Here is a 21,755-nt window from a genome sequence, read left to right as displayed (position 1 = left end):
GAAAAGCACAAGAGGAAAATTATAAGTTTGCAAAAAAGGGATCTGGTTGGTCATTTATAAATAGGTCCAAAAATAAGCGTCACATCTCAGACACTATCTTCCAGTTTTTACTTGAAGCCCTTATCCATCACACCAGAATCAGACGACTGAATTAACTCCTCAACATGTCATCAAGCTCTGGAGAGGACAGTAATGATCTATTAATTTCATTCATATGTATATATGTAGTGAATGCCTAACAAACAAAAAAGCTGGTTCTGTAAATCCCACTATCACAGTACCAATACTGCAGACAAGACGGGCCTGAGGAGGATATTGAAGGCAGCTGAGAAGGTAATTGGAGTGTCTCTTACTCTGGGATCTATTTCAGAGTTACTTCAGGAGTAGGACTTTGAACATTGTTAGAGACTCTTCTCACTTTTTCATGTCCTTCCGTCAAGTAAACGATATCACCACAACGGAAGAAGACCCACTAGACTGCTGCCCATCTTTCTGTCTCAGCATGTCGACATGCTGAACTCCTGTTAAGACTGAGATCTTAACATGTATTTCCAATGTAATATGTTAAATGTTTTAGAGAAATGCTATTATTTTATTGAATTCTATTTTACAAGTGATGAAATTATGCTAAATATGATTGATTGACTAATCTTGCCTTTCTTTATCATACATTTTAATAGCAGCACTACTGATTTTAAATTACAGTTTGACATTTTAAAAAAGAAAGGACATTCTCAGACTGTTTGCAGCACTGGCTTCTACAATATTTTGTGAAAAAAAGATTAAATGAACAAAATATATGTTTGCTGATTTTCCGGATGATAAAATAAAAATATTATTACTGTAGGCAGAATGAGGCTAATTGTTTTCCCCAGTTTCTATTCCTTGTGAATCATAATTAAAGGTCCATTTGATCTTTGCTCTCAGAGAAGAGAAATTGAAAAGTGGAGCAGCTGTTGGACTACTAGTTGAAATGCTTTACACTGACTGAACATATTTACTTCTATTGGTATAAAACAGGAGTCCCCAAAGTCGGTCCTCGAGGGCCGGCATCCTGCATGTTTTAGTTCTCTCCCTGGTGGCACCAACAACATTTTCAGCATGGTTGTTGAAAGATGGCCTTCTAAAGAGACATCATTTGATCCAGGTGCGTTAAACCAGGGAGAGAACTAAACTTCTCATCAAAATCTCCTCTCCTCTCCTCTCCTCTCCTCTCCTCTCCTCTCCTCTCCTCTCCTCTCCTCTCCTCTCCTCTCCTCTCCTCCTCCTCTCCTCTCCTCTCCTCTCTCTCCTCTCCTCTCTCTCCTCTCCTCTCCTCTCCTCTCCTCCTCTCCCTCTCCTCTCCTCTACTCTCCTCTCCTCTCCTCGCCTCTACTCTCCTCTCCTCTCCTCTCCTCTCCTCTCCTCTCCTCTCCTCTCCTCTCCTCTCCTCCAGTTTTGGGACACTCTATCTTGTGCTAATGTAAGCTGCATTCTGTTTCACCCAGTACAGCGAGAGTCATCAAAAACTGCAAAGAAACAGGCCACATTTCTCCCCTAGCCCAGCACTTCTGCATGTGTCTGCAAGTCTGCATGTGTGTATGCGTGTGTGCTTGCATCTTTGCATGGGTGTGCGTGTGTGTGTGTGTGTGTGCCTGATGAGAAGAGCTGCTCAGCAATATTTAGCGTTACTGCGACAGAACAGCTTTAGGACAGAACAAAGCCTCACCTTCACAAAAAGACCAAATGAGAGGCAAAGAGGGAGGAAGAGACAGAAATACATTCTGACTTTCCAGGCTACATGTGCAATGTTTTGCTTTATTAAGAAACAGTGTGTTGTGCTAAAACTAACTGGTTTTTCCCGACACACATGCTCACTCCTGGGCAACACGGGAACACAATTTCAACAATAAAACAACTTGTGTTTATCAATATAAGATCCAAAATACTATTCTAGCTTCTTTAAAAGAATAAGACATTTAAGAACTGTGGAGATTCACAGGACTCTGAAGGTAGTGTGTAAAGAATACCATCAAAAGCAACATGCGATAAAAGGCTATAATTTTGGCAAGATTATATACTACTTCATTGGACCAATATAAATGGTCATGAGTTCAGACTGAGAAGACCTTGAGCCAAGCAAATCACAACATTCTTTCTCTTGCTATCTGGCTTACAGGGTAAAATAATGTGGAACTCATATTTCAAGGATGTCCCTATAAGCTGGTGTCCTTTTAGGTTTCACAGCCAATCATGAGATATTAACAAGTACACACATGTGGACACACACCAGACCACACAAAGATGCTTGTCGTACAATTACAGATCAATGCCATGTCAAGGCCAGTTGGCTGGTAAATGTATAATCACAATGTAGTTAGTTTACAGAAGGGTAGACACATTAAAATATCTGTTTAGAAGGTGATTGGAAGAATAATCTATCCCCATTATCAATGAGATCAACATTGTGTTACTGCTCCAGTTTCAGTACAAAGAGATGACCCGAGCGATTTCTAAACACAAATCTGCTCAACTTAAAAAAAAAGAAGAAAAAGGAAGTCCAGTGCACAGTATGAGGGCACCATATACGTTATATGTAAAGCTGAAAACAAAATGAACATTAATATGAAACATTTGGCTTGCATGTCTTTTGAAGGTCGTGTCTGAGCTCCACATCTCTCATCCATAATGCTGTGATTCACAGTTTTTCTCAGTTGCTTTGGTGCATTTCTCAGATCAGAACTGAAACTCAATCAGTTCAGTCTTCAAATCATTGTGTCACTGGTGCTCATTTTTTTGAACCATTTGCAAATGCTTTTTTTACATCCATGCATATGATTGTGTCCAATTCTCCACTTTTTCTTATATTATCAATTGCTAATGTCGTGTCGATCAAAATTTATTTTACGGGTCTTAATAGTCTTGATCTCCACAACATTTAAGAATAAGTTAATTGCATTGTCTATAAATAATATATACATTTAAAAATAGCAAACTTTGTTTCCTTTTCAGTACCCACACCAAAGAGTGGTGTTGCAGTGTGACCTGTTTGTTCAGATGTTGTTTTTGACAGACTGGGGAAAAAAAACAAACAGAACATTTAAATTCCTCACCAACCAGCAACCAGTAAAAGTTCATCCATGTGAACATGTGCTGGTTTTCAGCAACTAGCTTCTCAGAATACCTACTAAAAATGTGGAACCTCATAAAAACAAAGTCATGAAAACCTTAGAATTTTGTTGCAAAACATAGCAGATAGGTAGATGAGATAGACAGACAGACTTTTCATTACAGATTTTCTCACAAGTACAAGAAAGTCTAGCATGTGTCCCCAAAATAAAATGTGGCGATACTGAAGTGTGATGACGACAGCATCTGAGACTTTCCTATTTTGGCTTCCGTTCACACTCATGTGTGCTGCAATAAAACGTTGTTACTTTTATCTTTAGAGTTTGCACTCAAATGCTCCACTTGATGCAGAAACCCTTAGAGACATGCGCTCAGTTTCAACACACTGAAAATAATTTCCAAAATGCCAAATGCCAAGTTTTATATAGTCAATATTTTAAATCAGAATGGTTTGTGAAATAAAATGTGTGAAAAAAGAATGTTACGGGTTGCCAGTCACTGCTTTCAAATCTCTAATATACATAAATGAGTCTGATGTGCATGCTCATATTTTTACTGACTATGTGTGACTTCTGTCCACGTGTACGCCTGTTGGGCTGTAAATGTGTATACACACAGGCCGTAACGATGATGAAATATGTTGTTAATGTTGGGGGTTATCTTAGTCAACTGGCAGTTGCTGTAAAGGCATTTTGTGTATTGCGCGTTGAGCCAGTTGTGCGTGTTTGTGTGTTTAATTGGACCTCCCTGAGCCAGTCTCCAGGTGACGGGACTCATCTGCTCTTCTCCTGATTAAGAACAACAGATGGACGGGTAGGAACAGACACACTCACACACACACACACGCACATGCACACACACGCCAAACTCTCCCAGTCTTGATGTGTCATGGAAAACATTGAACACACATATTCTACCTGTCACGTTGGCTGTAATCTATAGAAACATGGAAAGCGTAACAGTGAAGCGTCTTGACTTCAACAAAACATTACATACAAATCCTCTGCTGCCAGATATTGATGCATCAGATTTGTGCCATTCAAATAATGCCTCAGTTCGCTCGTCTCTGTCATTATCACCTTTCTCATCTTCCCTTCCAACTAAATAAACTCACCCCGTTTAGGTGAGTTTATTTAACCTGACATCTCTGCTGTCAGTCTCCGACTGCCGCCTTGACAAAGATTATGATTGTTTATTTCAACACTGAAGCAGCAGATTAAAAACAAACAAAAAAGTTTCCCCTGAGACGGATGTGACTAAAGCCTGTAAAACAACTTACAAGCAACATATGTTTCTCCTTGCGCTGCAAGTAGATACTTAATTATTGTCATTGCATGGGGTGTAGCGCTACTATAATGCTCCAAGCGTTTTAATAACATTGATACACAAAATACAATATGCAATATCAATATCATACTCATATGGATATATTGTGATATATCACATTGTATATCAATGTGTGTGAAAAGCCAAATTATCAATTAACTTTGAATGTATCTGTGGCAGATTTCAGTAATTTTTTGAAAACACATTCATGCAAAAGGTTGTATGAATGTTATTTTTTCAGTTTTGCATTGTATGAGCCATTACTGAATAATTTCTGTTTGGCAGAACTTTGAAGTAAGAATTAGGAAAGGGGTGTTGGGCAAATATTTGAGCGGCCTAAGGGATTTGAGCTTGCACATAGCTTGCATAGCTCACAGAGCTCAGTCAGCTTGTTAAGGCTAGACGGAAAGGACAGATGCTGCAGATTTCAAAGTTTCACAAGTACTCAAACCTTGTCGCTGCAAGCGGCAGCAGGGGCTCCTTTAGGAAAGAAAGCTCCCTTTTTTGTCTGAAAATGTAAATAATTTGGAGCAAAGAGGGAAAGGCAAATATCATTTAATAGCAGTTGGCTCGCATTATCTTAGCTAAAGAATTTGTTGACAGAAACTGAAGTATGGAAGACTGAGCAAATCTTCAGGGAATATTTCATTGAATTGTTATAAAGTGCTCATGTGTTTGTTTTAGCAATTTCACAAAAAAAGGTGCCTATTTAGTGCAACTTTCTTAAGGTACATGCGGACTCCAGATTTGCAGCATTCCAGTCTGTTATCTTCAATAATATGACATATCGGTCATTTAAAGAATGTGTTTTCTGTTCAATTGCACTGATATTCAATGTCAGAGCATCAAACTAAGCCTCGTGTATTTTGGTAATGAGACATCCAGTGGACTAATGGGCTTTACATAAAACTTTCTGGCTCTGATAATAAAGATTTAGACTTGAAATTATTTTCATTCAATTAAGTTTATTTTCAATTTCAATTCTGTGGGAGGAAGTTGGAGTACCCAGAGAGATCACCTTAATGCGGGGATAAAAAATCAAACTTGACTCAGAAAGAACCATGGGGCCTATATATAATATTTTTGACATGTAAGATTCAATGATATGATATAAAAATGTAAAAGTCCCCCCATCAATACTAAGAAGTTTGACATCAGTGATCATTAGAAACCATGATCAATGATCCTCCAACAATAACTCATATGACACAAGTGTTTGTAAAATGGCCCAACTGTAAAAATCTAATGCAGCAGTAAAATTCAAGTATTAAAGTATTTCATAGCAGTATGTGTTGTATTTGGCATAATGTTTGATGGTAACATTTTAACCTTGTGTGTATTTGTGGGTCCAAAGAAAGACAATCAAATATATGTAACTTAGCAAAACTAGCCCCATGCTTTTCTTTCTTTCTTTCTTTATCTTAATGAAAGTTAATCCATAAGTGTGTATGTTGTAAATTAAGCCTAATCAAATACAAATATGTCACATTTTTATTCCCATTTTCACCCTCAATAGAGAACAGAAAAGTTGAAGAGAACAGTAATTCTGAAAAAAGTTCATTCAGTTTTACATTACATCAAATTTCCCACATAAAAATCAGAAATAGTTGCAAGTGAACCCAATGTGACCCTGGAGCTGATATACCCTACCTCCATATTAATCCGGTGGTTAGGCTACTGTAAAACACTCCATTTGGTCTACTCCCTTTTTTTTTTTTTGCCTTCAGGGCTACATTAATGATAATTACTAAGCTCTCAGCATGCCAGTTAATACCCCCCTTTAAAATCCTTGTCACCACAGAAAAAAAATAAAAAAAAAATAAAAATAACTAGAAATAAGCGTAGTAGTAAAACAAGAAGTATGAGTCCCAAAAACATTATGAACAATGGAACAATCTTTAAAAAGCATGCTTCTCGTTGAGATAGCTAAATCAAGTCGACGAATGCTTGAAAAAAAATATATATTTCCATTCTTATCTCCACAAAACATGGCGTCTTGCCTCTCTCTCTCTGTCTCTCTCTCTCTCTAACACACACACATGCAAACACACACACACACACACAATGAAGAGAAGGAGAGCGAAGGAGAGTGAAAGACAGAGAAAGAAAGAGAAAGAGGGGGTGATAACAGCTTCAATAAATCATCCGGGCCAGTCGCCGCTCCCAGGGGATGCGGGATGGATTAAATTAAGCACTCTCTCCACCCTGGTGTCTATCCATCCGTCCATCCCTCTCTCTCTCTCCCTCTCTCCGTATAAATGCCAACAGCTGATCGCGAGACGGCACACTCGCGGGAACAGCTCGAAGCAGCAGAAAGAGAGAGGCGAGGGGAAGAGAGTGAAGAGAGAGGGATCCAGAGAGAGAAAGAGGGGGATCTGTTGATTCATTGGAGTCCCTTTTTGTACAATTTTTTTTTTTTTACTTAAAGGGATATAAAGGACTTTTTTTTCGTAAAAAGGATTTTTTTTTTTTTACATATATACATAAAAGCATTCTAAGTTATTATTACATATTTTTTAAACCTCTGATTTTCTTCGCATCCCTCCCTCGTCCTTCCCTTCTTCCTCCTCCATTTCTTGTTTGAAGAGGCCCGGGCTCTGCGAGGTGTCTTCCATCTCCTTTTATATTTATTTTATTTTATTATTGTTCGAGAGCCTCCAGTCTTCCGTTCGTCCGCGAGTGCAAAAAGCACGAGGCACCCCCTCCTCCTCCTCCTCCTCCTTCTCCTCCTCTTCTTCCTCCTCTTCCTCCCTACGGTGGGAGCTGTCCGGTGCTGAAGTTGCATTTCCTCCCATTCCTGCAAGAGGACTGGACCGGGCCAGGCAGGGACACTCAAGCAGAACAAAAACTCTTTTGACCGGATAATTCGGCAGCTCGGCTCCCGCCACAACCTGAAAACAATCGGTCCCTCTGCTCGGCGTGTTGACGGACGGACGGGATCGCCACGCTGGCCAGGCCGTCGGCGAGGGGCTTTACATCCGCGAGAGTGTGCGCGCGTGTGTGTATCGCTGCGTCCGCGTGTGCGTTGTGTTTGTGGGAGCGTGCGTGCTCGCGTGCGTGCCGGTCTCTCTCACCATCATGCCAAGGTCTTTCCTGGTGAAAAAGGTGAAACTGGATGATTTCTCCACCGGGGCGGAGCTGGAACACGCCTACCGGCACAGGACAGACCTCAGCCTGCGGCTGCATGACAAAGGTAGGTCAGGCTGCCTACACAGCGCGGGACTTACAGGTGTCTCGGATACAGACCGATCCCAATGTGGAGTAGGAGGAGGAGAGGGACGCAGTCAGGAGAGGAGGGGGGATGTTTCTGTAATAAGGCTGGTCTATAATGCATGAGACAAAGAGGTGGATTTACCTGTTGGGTCTTGAAGGTTTCTTTCTTTCTGTGATTGTTTTAAATCTTTGCCAGAGCCTTACACAGCGGCGCTGCGGGTTAAAAGAAGCTGAAATTCACGCACAGACCAACAGTATGTCAGATATAAAGTTTATCTAAGCTACAAGCATAGCATTAGAACCGGTATGGGAGACCTGGCTGCACAACTAACTGCATCAACTTTCTCAGCAATTCAAACTACAGCGGCTTTAAAAAACTCCTGCCTGGTTTTATTAAGCCCCTAAAGAAGGATCTCTCCTTCTGCGAGACACTTTAATGGCAGAGGAAATAACTTTGTGACAATTCAAATTTCAAAAAAAAAAAAAAAAAAAAAAAGATGGTTCTCTTATTAAACTTGCTCTTTTTTTTTAGCCAATTTTTTTTATCTTAAGTATTTGTATTGTTGCTGTATTTGTATTTTTTTGGTTGTTTTATTAAAGCAGGTCTCTTGTATATGGGATTGTGGATCTCAATGAGACAATCTGTGTAAATAATAGTTAGATGATAATAATAAAGAAAACAACCAGAGCGATCAATTTTAAGGGATGCGAGGCTGTGCAAATCTATCCTATATGAGCACAAAGAAACCTCTACAGGCCGGTTGATCCTTGATTGCAGTCAACCGTAAAACATGACAAATCTGGACGTCTTCTTGGGTCTCTTGGGAGCTCAGCCTTCCCTGGCGATAGGAGCACAAGTGCAGTTTGCTTTGCCCTAAAAGAGGCACTTCCACAAAGTTTTTAAAGGGATGGGCTAATGGGAAAGGCCATTCATAGTATAGAGTCAGTGCAGCAAAACCTAAAGCCATAACATTTCTTTACAGTTCGAGTTTTAAATACTGTATTTGTCCCTAGGAGGGTGGCTAAAGGCACACAGCGCAGTTATCAGCAAACACCTCGACAAACTGTACAGCAGCACTGTTTGTGTAAAACCTCAGGCAGAGAATCAGATGGAAATTTACCAGCTGTAAACAAATTAACAAAGGCAAATATGGACAGGTTGAGTGGCTATAAACAGAAAAGTTAATTATGGTGTGTGTGTGTGTGTGTGTGTGTGTGTGTGTGCAGGCGTTCATGTCTGGTGTCTCGAATGAGGGTGTCAGTCTGTGTGAGGGTGGTGGTGGGGAAGCAGAAGTGTTATGATGTCATGTATAGGTAGGCGGGGGGAATGAGTGATGTTATACCAGGAGGGATCCAAAAGTATAACATAATGTGAAGTAAAGTAAATAAGATCATGCTGCAACTCACCAAGGCCAAAATTGTAGAACTAAATCATAATTTGGATTGGGGGAAACAAATTTTAGGGGAGACTATTGCCAACTACATCCCCCCTTAGTTTCACCACTGGCCCCAACATGCGTTAGTTAGGAATCTGTTTAGAGAAATCCTCACAGAGACGTGATGACTCAGTCATCTAACAATCCCTATTTGACCCCAAGTTTGTCCCAATTATGTTGCTTTTAACACGTCGTTTTTGAGAATACATCATTTATTTTTTAAAGACTTAGCTTAAACAAAATGCTATATTTTTTTATGCGGTCACAAAAAGATACGTTAATAGAGAAATTATCAATGTGTCTCTCCTCGCCTTTCAGTGGTCATAATGTTATGCCTGATGGGTGCATAGCCACAGAGATGCGTTTTACTGCATTCATTTCATCTAGTGGGACATTTTCTACTGTCATCATTTTCATGTCATGTTTTTATAGCGAGCCACACTTTCAGTCTGGTTCTTTTTCAAACCCTTCAATAAAGTGGGTGTTGTAGCGGGACAGTCTGCAATCAATTATTAGGGAACGACTTCAGACAGCACAGAGTTATCACATGGTCATTAACACTTACTTATGTCTCATTCCCTCAATCAGCTATTGAAAATATATCAAAGATAGATTACACAGCAGCCTGTAAGAGATTTAAGATCCACAGGACTGGGAGAGATCAGACGAGCAGATGCTGCGATGGACAGCAAAAGCACCGAGAACTCGTCAATTGGAGCGTTTTTCCTGCAAAATGTGAAACATTCTTCACTGGTTTTGATCCTGTAGCATTTGTTCTTCTCTTAGAGTTGGGCTGCGTAGAGGTCACTTGTGAAATTAACTCAATCAAGAGCTTCTCGCATGCTTCACTGATCCTTCCTAATGCTCAGCTGGGACCTTCTTGCTCCCACGCAGAATAATAAGCAACGGCAAAAAAAGATAAAGAGAGCCGATGTGCTTTTACTTTCCCCGCTTCTGTGAAAGTAAAATGCACCATTTTCAGACATGCTTGAGTGGAGATGCGTCAGAATCGCCTCTTTGGTTTCCTGGAGGCTGCAGAAAACAATTAGATAAATAAAAAAGGGCATTTATTCATGTTTAAATCTATTTGATTTCCACCTCAGACACACTGATACACCTCAACAGGTGTAATATGAACAGCTTAACCAGCAATTTAGTAGCTTACATTTAACAATGCATCGAGCTTCTCCAAAGCCACTGCTGTTATCAGACAAGATTGTATATTAAACTGACCTTACCGGAGGCTGATTCTCTGACACGCTCTACACCGTTTCCGTGCACCAGGTGTTACTGCTCTATTTTTGCAGTGTTGGCAGAATTTCTTTCTTTTTCTTTTTTTTTTTGCACGCTGGTTTTCTCGCTCTGGATGATTCACTCTCTATCTGCAACAGCTTCCATAATAATAAACTGTCACATAAGGACAACATTTTAAAAGAGAGAATTGATGTAGCGTTTTTTTAATTCAACCAGCTAAGGCATAACAAATTAAATAGATGTCAGAAAATGCAGAATTTGAAATGTTACTCTGCTTACTGAATGGTTTTAAAAAGTGTGACCTAGTTTTCTGATTTATTTTTTATTTTTTCATTCATGTGTAATTCCCTAGTCTTTTGCAGCCATGTAAATATTGCATCTGAGGAAATACAATTCTAGAAAAAGCGTTTATTTAAAGAATGTCTGAAGTAGGAACATTTACTAGACATTCACAGTTTCCAGATAAGTCCTAACTCTCTTTTGGAGTTAAAAAGCAGAAATGCTGTTTACAAAAATGAGAGATTTGGCATTAAATGTGTCTAATCTTTTTGTAAACGTTTGGCTTAATCGTCACATTTCAGTTTCTTAACAAATCTGGCCTTTGCTACAATCACGACAGCGAAGCTCATTATTTTGAACTATATGAAAACTGCAAACCCACCCGCGTACCTTAAGTGTGTGTGACACAGAATAAGCTGCTTTATTTCCAGCTGGGAATCAATGACAGATTGTTGCACGCCAACTTGCGTGCTCCATGCCACCAACCCTGTGCTTCTAAAGCAAAAACTGCTTTTTAATGTCGAGGATAACAAACCTAACAACCTGCCTCGTTTGACACTAGAGCACTTTTTGTAATGCAGTCTGTCTCAGCCACCTTTTGTCTCCAATCTCTTACCCCTGATTTAAGCAGCTCAAAGCAGCTTCTTCAAACATCCCCACTACAGAGGGCCATTTTAGGAAAACTTTCGGTCTGAACATGATGCCTTTTTGACTCATTATTCATATTTGCACCCCATCCGTGTTCTGCCTCGGTGTATGTGTCGTCAATGTGTATTCTCATGGGACTGCGAACTGCTGTTATTATATGCAAACAGATATGTTTGCCACATGGGATTTGTTACTTCTGTCTTCCATTCCTGCTCCTGCAAAAACTGAAGAAAACATATCTTACAACCATATAACCTGCAGAACACCTAAACCAATCAGTCAATCAATTAATCAATCAATCCAGTGTATTTGTATAGCACTTTTCAGCAGCAAGGTTGTTAAAGAATGATTAGCAAAAATAAAAACATAAAAAGTTATAAACACCATACAGTCAACAATTGAACAAACATTACATTGTGATGAGTGCCATCACCAAAATAAATAGACATCATTAAAAGCAATAAGAAATTCTTTTGGTTTTATCAAGATTACATTGACCAAATATGACTGCACTGATTGAGTTTTTATAAATTTGTCTTAGTTTAGATATTTCAAGGAACACTTTTACGAATGGCACATAAAAGGTAGAAGTTCAAAAATCGGCAACATCAGAGCTAATTTTCAGTTTTACTTGGATGTTTGTGGACATTGGTGTTTAGAGATACCCGAAGGAAAGGTTTGGATCATCACTGGATCACAGACCCAATCATGAGAGTATAAGGTGGATCTACAGGAGAGATATATTGTTTATGTGGAATTGCCAATGACTAAAAAAAAAAAAAACGTGTAGTGTATATGAGTAACCTAAATATGTCTAAAAATAAATTCACACATCTAGAAGTTTTGCACATTTTCTCATCTTCTAATGGGATTGAAAGTGTTAGATAAAAAAGTGGTGGATAATATAAAAAGGATGATTCCTGTTTTTTTTTTTTTTTTTGTTTTGTTTTGCAAAGAAAGTGTGGTATAAATTTAAGCAATCTTTTTTTCCTAATCCTTCTTAATAAAACTGATTGTAAATAAATGCCCACATAAACTGTGGGCATTTATTTACAGAGGGCCACTAATACAGAGTGGCCCTCTGTATTAGTAAACAGAGGGCCACTTCTCTGGCATTTATTGTCAGTATAAGATACTTGTTCTGTCAATGGTTTGCAGGTTTTATGTCAAATCAGTTGAAATGTTTTCCACTTCCAGTTAGTTTACATCATATAAAAATGTTTTTATGAAATAAGACCCAGGATCACATGAATGTGCAAAGATTAAAATTAAAAATAAAATATATAGCAAAACAAAACAGCATTAACTAGCAACACAACTAGGTTCAAAGACAATGGATCAGCATATAATGCTTAAAAAGTTTGGATGATATTTCAAATGGCTAAAGTAATTTACAATTTATTATGTTCATGAAGATAAGGCATCATTTTTTCAGTCTTTTGCAGCTTAGTATGGTAACTTATATAGGTTACCTATACTGAGTGTAGTCATTAAACATAATTGAAATGTTTGTATATTCTAAAATTATATATGTTTTACCAGCTTTGTGTGAATATAAGTGATTTTTGCAACTGCGTCCAGTAGGAGCAGAACACAGCCAGTTCTGACTCTCAGGAAAAAAAAAAAAAAAAGTTTTAAGAAAAAGTTCTTAATTTTTCTGTCAAGTCAAAAAGAAAAAAAAAAAGCACAAAGCCAACAGGTCACTGCACTGACTGCAAGCCAGTCAGTGCTGATTCTTGTTTTCACACGCTAAATCAGCTTCTTTTTCCTCAGGTTCAGGGTCAGCCTGTGTGCATTCATCTTTTAGAGGGAGAGTGTTTTTAACTGCAGCTCTTGAGGGCCAAAGGGAGATGTATTGCTAAATTAGTTCAGGACTCACACTGTGGATCCTTTCAAACAGCCTCTCCTGGTCACAGGTGTACAACGAGGAGAGACAGATGCTCTGTCTCATGAAAAGGAAATTCAAATATATATATATATATATATATATATATATTTAAACAGATGTTTGACTACACACTGAAATTACTGCTGTTTCACTGTATGTTGATTTCACACTTTACCACTTATGCAGAACTTGGATACAGTTGCTGCGGCATTATTACAACACAAGCTACTGAAGGACTGCAGCTGTCAGTGCAGGCATGCTGTCACACCTGATGCTTTTAAACACTGTATTATGTTAATATTCATAACTCTGCAATTATAATCATCTATCTACTACCACAATCTGGAATCTTATTGCCTTTTTCAATGCTTAAGTGCGTCATATTGCCATTAATCACAGGCTATAGTTTGTTTCTTCTGCCCTGTACTTTTAGATAATCTTTAACATTTTAAGCTTTTTATTGAGTGTCTGATTGCTCGTGGTTTGAGCATGATGAAGTGCTTGTTGATTTACTGCCACATGTAATGACAGGAAGGAATATTTGATTTTCTGAAATAACAATGGTTAATCACCTTGGGTTTGTGAATCAACATCGGAGGCCTGCTGTATTTTTCAATTACTGTTTTAGCCAAGACTCCATAATTACTAGTTTAAATAAAACATTTGGTGCCTCAACAAATTCATACTTGATTAGGTGTTATGAATTTTATGTCATTTTGGTTATTACTGTGCATGTCAAGACACATAAGCTTAAGAAACTTCAGGTTTTCATGACTTACTCTGTAGGACTTTAATGATTTTAATCACTGATGTCTTAGTCGCCACTTGATCCCAGAGGAGCCATACGTGCAGTAATAAATTGGTATTATTTTTATCATCTAAATTGCTGTTCTGTGGGACTTTGCTAAGGATTTTGTCATTGTGCCTCTCTTCCCTCCACAGGCAGCCGTGTTATATAGTGCCATGCAAAAAATGTAAACACCTTGGACTTGTTCACATTTTATTCTGTTGCTTTTTCATATTTTGCTGTTTTTCAGTTGGATTTAATGGTTTGTGGTTTACAAACAATTTTATAAATTAAAGCTTAGCAAGTGTGGCTTGCATTAGCATATACCACTGATTACTCTGATCCCCCAAAAGAAAATTCAAAATCTCTCCTAATTAGTAAATAAATCTTTAGCATTAATTCATTTGTTCTTTGAAGGTCTGGGGGGGTTAAACAGCAAAGCTAGTTGGTGGCAAAGGGGAGATGAATGGAACCAAATCGAGGGAAATACTGGAAGAAAAGCTTTCAGTCTGCTTGAGACATGAGACTGGGGTGGAGGTTCACCTTACAGGAAACCAATAGCACAAAACATACAGCCAGAGTTACAATGTAACAGTTTAGATTGACATGTTTGGTATAGTTGTGATTTTCTGTTCACAGATCATCTGCATCCATTCCGAATGAGTTTGAGTTGTTTTCCAAATGGACAACTATTTTAGTCTATATATCTGAAAAGCTGTTGGAGAGATGACCCAAAAGATTCGTTATAGATGCAACAAAAATACGTATAAGAATACGCAAGCTGCAGTTTTCAGAGTTGTTTTTGTGAAAACCTTTAAAAACCATCTCACTATCCATCTCACTGCTGCTATTCTGTGAGAATAGCTTTGCAACATGGAGCCCTAATAAAATGCACTGAAGTCTGAAGTTGTAATGTGACTGTGTGAAGGTTCAAAGGATATAAATAGCTTAGCAAAACAGGGTAGATGTGTTTTCTTTAGTGTCTAACAAACATATCAAAGTTCTTCAGCGACAGTAATATTAATGTGCAGCATTCCTAACTGTGACTCCTACTTTGGTGTGACACTATTTTCTTGTTCCCACCTTAGCTGCCTACATCAGTGACTACATCAGTCCTGTCGTGTATGATGGTGAGAGCGATGGCGGCATCAAGGTGCCCTCTCCTGACCCCCTCTATGACGGTATCCACAGCGACTACGGTGCCCCCGACTCAGAGTCTCCGGACAGCCCGGGCTCGGAAATCACAGACGGCTACATCAACGGCGACGCCGCAGTGAGCGAGGGATACACAGTCGATGCCTTCTTCATCACCGACGGCCGTTCGAGAAGGAAAGCCCTCGGTAGCCCCCGGAGTGTCCAGAGGCACACCTGCAACGAGTGTGGCAAAACCTACGCCACGTCTTCCAACCTGAGCCGGCACAAACAGACACACCGCTCACTTGACAGCAAGCTGGCAAAGAAGTGCCCCACCTGTGGGAAGGTGTACGTGTCCATGCCCGCCATGGCCATGCACTTGCTCACTCATGACCTCAAGCACAAGTGTGATGTGTGCGGGAAGGCGTTCAGCCGGCCGTGGCTCCTGCAGGGCCACATGCGCTCCCACACCGGCGAGAAACCGTTCGGGTGCGCCCACTGCGGGAAGGCCTTCGCGGACCGCTCGAACCTGCGCGCCCACATGCAGACGCATTCGGCCTTCAAGCACTTCAAATGCAAACGCTGCAACAAGACCTTCGCGCTCAAGAGTTATCTGAACAAGCACTACGAATCTGCCTGCTTCAAAGGCCCCTTCTCCCCTCTTGGCCCATTAGACGCATGACAACCTACAAAGAGATCAAATGAGGGACAAAACCGCAGACACAAATTACCATTATCCTTAAAGACTAAACTGCAGACGGTATATTTTTGGTCAGAATGCGACCTTGCTTTCCCTCCTTCTACCTCCCTCACCTGCCCACCGCCCCCCTCCTCTCCCTTGGAGCCTGTCCACAATGACGAATATGATGAAGATAGCACAATTTTTCTCCTTGAGATTTTCCCACTTAAGGATTTAACTGATCGACGCATGCACTTCCTTGAAATCACGTCACCTCCTTTTTTCTCTGTCTGCTCAGGACAGAGACACTGATATTACTGCAGCTTCCTCCTGGCATCTAGATATAATATGACTACATATATTTTGGAACATTGATGATGATGATAATGATAAGAATAATGACAATAGCAAACATATAGCTACTAGTTTTCTCCATGCACTGAAATGCAGTGAAAATGTTGTTTTTTTTGTTTGTTTTTTTTCATTCTGATTCTGTTTTTTGGGGGAATAGTAGTAATAAGAATAGTAATAATAACGAGAATAATATTAATAATGCTCTGCTGCACCAAGTGACCATAATCTCTCCACCGTTGAGGTAAAAAAAACCTATTTATGTATTTATTTATTTATTTAAGCAATGTTTCTTTTTATTATTTGTTGTATATTTCTACTTGATTTGACGACAACAGATGCTGTTAATTTGCACTTTAAGTTCTGGATATGTCTTTTTACCACTACAGGCCAAAGCATATGTCACTTTTTTTGCGTAAAATTTTTTTCTATTATGTTGTTTGCCTTCTTTTTTTTTAAATTAACATTATTGCATGCAAAAAAAAAGAAAAATAATGAAACCTATGCCAACCACAAAAAAAAAAAGCTTATGAATTTTTGCCAAAATTCCTATAGATAGAACCCGAGGGCAATATTTTTCTCTTGGAGCCTCCATAGGACTCGTAAAAGCAATAATCACCTAATGCATGGAATTTTATGATGACGTTATGAAGTATTAACTACTACTGTATAGCAGTTTGACGAATCAGGTATGTTTTACTTCACCTATAGTCATAAACTGAAAAATACTAACATTGCAGACATCAGGGATCATGCCAATGTAGTGTTAGAGTGACGAAAAGAAAAGTCCCGTCTTTCCTTTCTTGTTATGCACTGCCTGCCTCTTAGTGAGTAGAACTAATGTAGGATTTAGGCTTTGAGAGGCTGGGATCAGCTGTCTGCTGGGTGTGGGGCCTATTCTAGGATAACTGCTGTGTGATTGTGACATACCTGGCAATTTTCTGCAACATCCATACAACAGGTGCATTCCGAAAAGCTGGATATCATGGAAAAGTACATTTATTTCAGTAATTTGATTCAGAAAGGGAAACTCATATATAATAGGGATTCGCTGCGTACTGAGTGACGTACATTATTTCAAGCATCTATTTCTGTTAATTTGCCGAGCTCATGAAAAGTCAAAATATTGTTTCTCCAAAACCTACACAAATAAGACTGCTGACTTAAAGCAGAGAGTCTTGACATTGTCCGGAAAAACTTTGAGTGATTAAAGGTCATTGCTTAAAAAGGATGCTGTTCACATCCAGGCATAGTGTTAGGACGTTAAGTGGAAGGAAACAGTGTGGAAGAAAAGTAAACCCAAGCAACAGAGTGATGTATGGCTTTTAAAGAATTGTTACACAGTTTTTGTATCAAGAGATATTTCACTCTCCTGTTTCTGTAGGCAGTGACTCCCAATCACTGTGTTGGCCACAGCACAATATTTCTGGATTCAAATACTTTTTTTATTGTTGCTATGCAATAGTAACATTGACATTTTCTGGAAATGACAATTTTGGGTTTTCATTAGCTGTAAATTGACCAAAAACATCAAAATAATATGCGTTTATGTAAGCAATCTGTTTCTCTTTTTAGCCCGAATTACTGAAATAAATAATCTTTTTGCAATAGTCTAATTTATTGAGGTAGACTTGTTAAATTTTGCTGTGATATTCAGCAAAAGGAATCACACTGAGCTTTGCCATAAGATCTGCACAAACCCAAGCTGGGAGGCAACACGTAACTCTCAGCATGCCTTATTGGAAAAACCAAGGCAAAGTTTGGTGCATTGCTGAAGCTAGACTGAGGTCAACTCTGACTCCAATGCATTATTCAGCCATCTCCCCCTGAGCGCTTCCACAACATTAACTGTGCATTCTTCAACAACAGACAGAGGCTGCACTTTGACTGGCCAGTCTGATTACAGTTCACAGTTTCATGCTGCAGCTGCATGGAATAGAGTCTGCATTGTTCTGCAGCAGGCCCCCCATCCGCCCCCACTGGGCCACCCCGTAGGCTCACTTTATGAGTGATATACCTGCAGACAGGTTAACTTGAATCAGCTCTGACCCCATAAATCATTTAGTTTCTAATGTAGGTGGTCAACAGCAGTGATGCTGAACCCAGATCTCTGCAGCTCAGAAACCTTTTTTTTTTTTTTCAGATTCATGGAGCTTCCCATGAGACAGACTGAGCACAGACATGCATTTTTAGATCGTACTTATGTGAATCTGTGACACTATACAGTTAGTACATATTGTAAGCTTGAGCAGAAACATTCAGAAATGTGTTAACAAGTGCTTCCATATGCATGCAAGCACACAGTGCCTGATTATAAGCCATTTGGAATAACAAATCTGTCTACAACTACGTTTAGCTATGTGGATTGCTGAGCTTTGATAATTACACCGCTTCCTGAGGACTGAGATGTTTTTGACAGAGGGTGTCTTAAAGATTACACAGACTAAACTTAGTTTTCTTAACTTGTTATGAGTGAAAGAAGAAAAACCTTGCATAAATTTTGATGTGTCTGCAATGATGTTCTGAAGGTAAAAAGCCTAAATCTAGTCAGAAGCGTGTGAAGATAACATCTCACACTTCTGACTTCTTTATCTTCTACAATAATGGCTGAAAAAAAATGTTGATCAGATCTTGGTGAAAGAGAAAACCTTTCTTGTTATTTCTTGTGAAATAAGAACGTGAACTAGCCAGTTGTGGTCTTGATCTGGACTTCAGTCATCTAAAATTGATCGAATCATTGATCATAGATCACCAACGTTTTGAAGCCCTTTTTGGTTTTTTTCAGTTTGTAATTTAGAACAGCTTTTATGTACAATACAGACAACCTTTTAAATTTTGTTTCAGCATTGCAGATGATTAAAATGTTTTTTATAGCAAAATTTATACAAACCAAACAAAAATGCAGCCTTTATATTTCTTAGTTTAACTCAAACGTCTAGAGACGTAATAATCAGGACTTTTAACAGCCATAGCAACCTTTACTGCAGCAACCGCGTTCATGTGATGATGCTCTGACTCTGTTTCCCGTTTTAATGTCTCAAAGTGTTGGTTGATAGACTTTGCACTCTATTCTGTCTTCTGGGTGTTTGGCTGAAACTCTCATGAGGCTTTTCAGTGGTTTTAAGCAGAAGGAATACTTTATGAAGTCTGCCTGCTTGAGTCTGTCTCCCGGTGAGCTCCTGATCTGGCCTCTTTAAGTACTTCCATTGTAGTCATCTCCACCTTTAAAGAAAGTAGCACAATGAAACTAACTAGAAATCAGGTAGAGAAGAATTATATAAAAAATAAAACTTGTACTAGCTTGACCTCTCTTCTTCTTCTTTTGTATTTCCAAGTTAAAGAATGATGATAGCCTAAATAATCATTTATTGCAGGAGGGTTTGTAAAGAATCCTTTGGATTGAGACGTTTTTACTGCTGTATAGCGTTATCTGACTTACCTTAACGCAGGAGGGTTGGATCTCTGTTCCAGAGTGAAAATCTCCTGTGAGTTATTTTGTTTTTGTTTGTTTGTTTGGTTTTTTGAGCCAGTATTCAGACAATGTAAGCACAATGATCACAAAGCATTTTGTGGCACTTCATAATAAAGAATAATCTTAATCAACCAAGGATATTTTGTTGTAGCTCTTTGTTTCTGTCTTTAGATTCAAGTTCTCTTTGAGTCATTGTAAATGCTCGAATGCTCGGCACAGTGCCGCACTCTTGGGGGCATATTATAGGTCGTCTCCGCCGTCTAAGTAGCTTTTAAGGCAATTCATACCGATGTGCAAAGTTTTCTTTTCTAGTCAGAGGAGTGCTTAGTTCATTTACACAGAAGAAAAACACTTGACTCTGAGCTAAACAGCTCTTAGTTTGCATTAGCTTTGTCAATATTGTATGTTTAAAGAGGCGCTGAGCTGACATTAATTCACAGCAAGCTTGTTAGCATTTTTAAGCTGCCTCTACTGTTAAATACTGCAGTTTGATAATGCCTTAAAAGGTGTTTAAACAGTGTTTTGGAAAAGGGTATGGTTAGAGCTCCTGTTTAACGTGCTTTTCCATTGGTTTAAGTGCAGAGGAACCTTCCTGATCACTGCTCAGAAAGCATATGAAATTGCATTTTCCCTCCGACTGCAATTAGAAACACTTGTTCATTTGCTTCCCACAGCAAAGTCATAGTGTGGCGTAACTATATCATGGCATGTTCTTAATGTGAAGACAAAAAGGAAGAGTTCAGAAAATGTTTCATGTTAACTAATTTTTTTTACTACATTCTACTTCTAAAGCTTTTGTGTTTTATCTTGCCGTGTATTTTTTGACAAATCCAGCAACGCGCTTATACAGGTGTAATCAGTGGCATAGTAGGTGGAATTTTATTTGGGAGCTCACTTCTGGTTGCGCTGTCTGTCGATCACTCTTATAGTGTACATATTTAGTTATTTTTGCCTTCTGCAACTGGCACAATTGGCTTTGAAGTTTTAACCAGTAAATCCTTAAAGAAATATTTCAAACTGTTTAAACGGAGGTCCTCTTTAAACCTACGAGCAGTTAACATTTTATCGACAGTCAGTAACTCCCTTGGGGTTAGCGTGTATAAATTTATAAAATTTTCTTGGAGCTAACCGTTAATAAAAGCAGGGCCAAGAGCTTGAAGGTAGACATGAAGGAAGACACGTAATGAAGTGTTAAACCACTGTCACGGCTGTGTTCGGTCTTTATGATCACCATATTTCTCAAGCTATTCTACGACATTTCACATCCTCAAGTTGCCCCCAAGGTCAGCAGAATCCCAGGAGCAGCAACAAATACTCCTGCTATGTGTTTCGGTCTAAACATGAAGACATTTCTAGCATTTTATGAAACATGACACCTTCTCAGTGAGTATTAGAATGAAGGGCGTAAAATTTAGAAATGTATCAACTGTTTTTGTCATGGTTTTATTCTTTCCCTAAAAATTTCCCTTACCATCTAAGGCTAAGAGTTCAATACACGTTCCAGAAGTGGTCAAATAATGTTTACCTGAATTAATCAGAAGGAAAGGCAAAGAGGAGGCTTCATCCTCCATGTTGTGGCTGACTGACATCCGCTAGAGAAAATGCCAACGTTGCATAAACAGCAGGTTCATCTTTTGTTTTTCGGTAAGAACAGGTGGTGCAGGGAATCCAGAGCTCCTCTTGTTCCTGTTCCCATACAGTCTAAGCTGGGGTTTGCTCTGCAGCACAGCTGTCTCTGACAGGAAGCTAGATAAGCAGTTTAAAAATAGTTTCTGTAACAATTTTTTTAAAAATCTGGGAAGTAGGGGCAATAAAACAATGCCACTTCATATGTAATAGAAGAGGGAGGTCACATTCTACTCATGATCTAAAGAAACATTTTACTTTAGGAAAAATATCTGAGTAAATGTTGGGAGTGGGAAATTGACCTGGATTTCAGTAGATTTTGCACTGACAGTAATGATATTTAGCTGACAAATCTAAAATGAATAGAGTTGAGAAGATTTTCACGAAAGCTAGAAATTTAGTAATGAAGACAATTAAAATTCAACTCACTCACCGTGAGCGTTGAACTTAAACAATTTCACATGCGTGTGAATAGAAATACTTGATGATGGTACGTATTGTATGTAGCAACATGCTGTATTTATAATCATCCCTCTTCTCTAAATGCTGTTTTC

The 21,755-nt window shown here is 38.9% G+C and overlaps 1 protein-coding gene across 1 annotated transcript; it reads left to right on the top strand.

Annotated features, from left to right (window-relative positions):
* Nucleotides 1–6,214: 6,214 nt before the first annotated feature.
* LOC122831114 (transcriptional repressor scratch 1-like) lies at nucleotides 6,215–19,822 on the top strand. The gene is made up of 2 exons (XM_044117065.1): nucleotides 6,215–7,627; nucleotides 15,028–19,822. The coding sequence occupies exons 1-2, from the start codon at nucleotides 7,513–7,515 to the stop codon at nucleotides 15,753–15,755; spliced, it is 843 nt and encodes a 280-aa protein (XP_043973000.1). The 5' UTR covers nucleotides 6,215–7,512; the 3' UTR covers nucleotides 15,756–19,822.
* Nucleotides 19,823–21,755: the final 1,933 nt, after the last annotated feature.

The sequence above is a fragment of the Gambusia affinis genome, linkage group LG05 (assembly GCF_019740435.1).
Source record: "Gambusia affinis linkage group LG05, SWU_Gaff_1.0, whole genome shotgun sequence".
Lineage (NCBI taxonomy): Eukaryota > Metazoa > Chordata > Actinopteri > Cyprinodontiformes > Poeciliidae > Gambusia > Gambusia affinis.
This window is presented reverse-complemented; position numbering and strand designations above follow the sequence as displayed.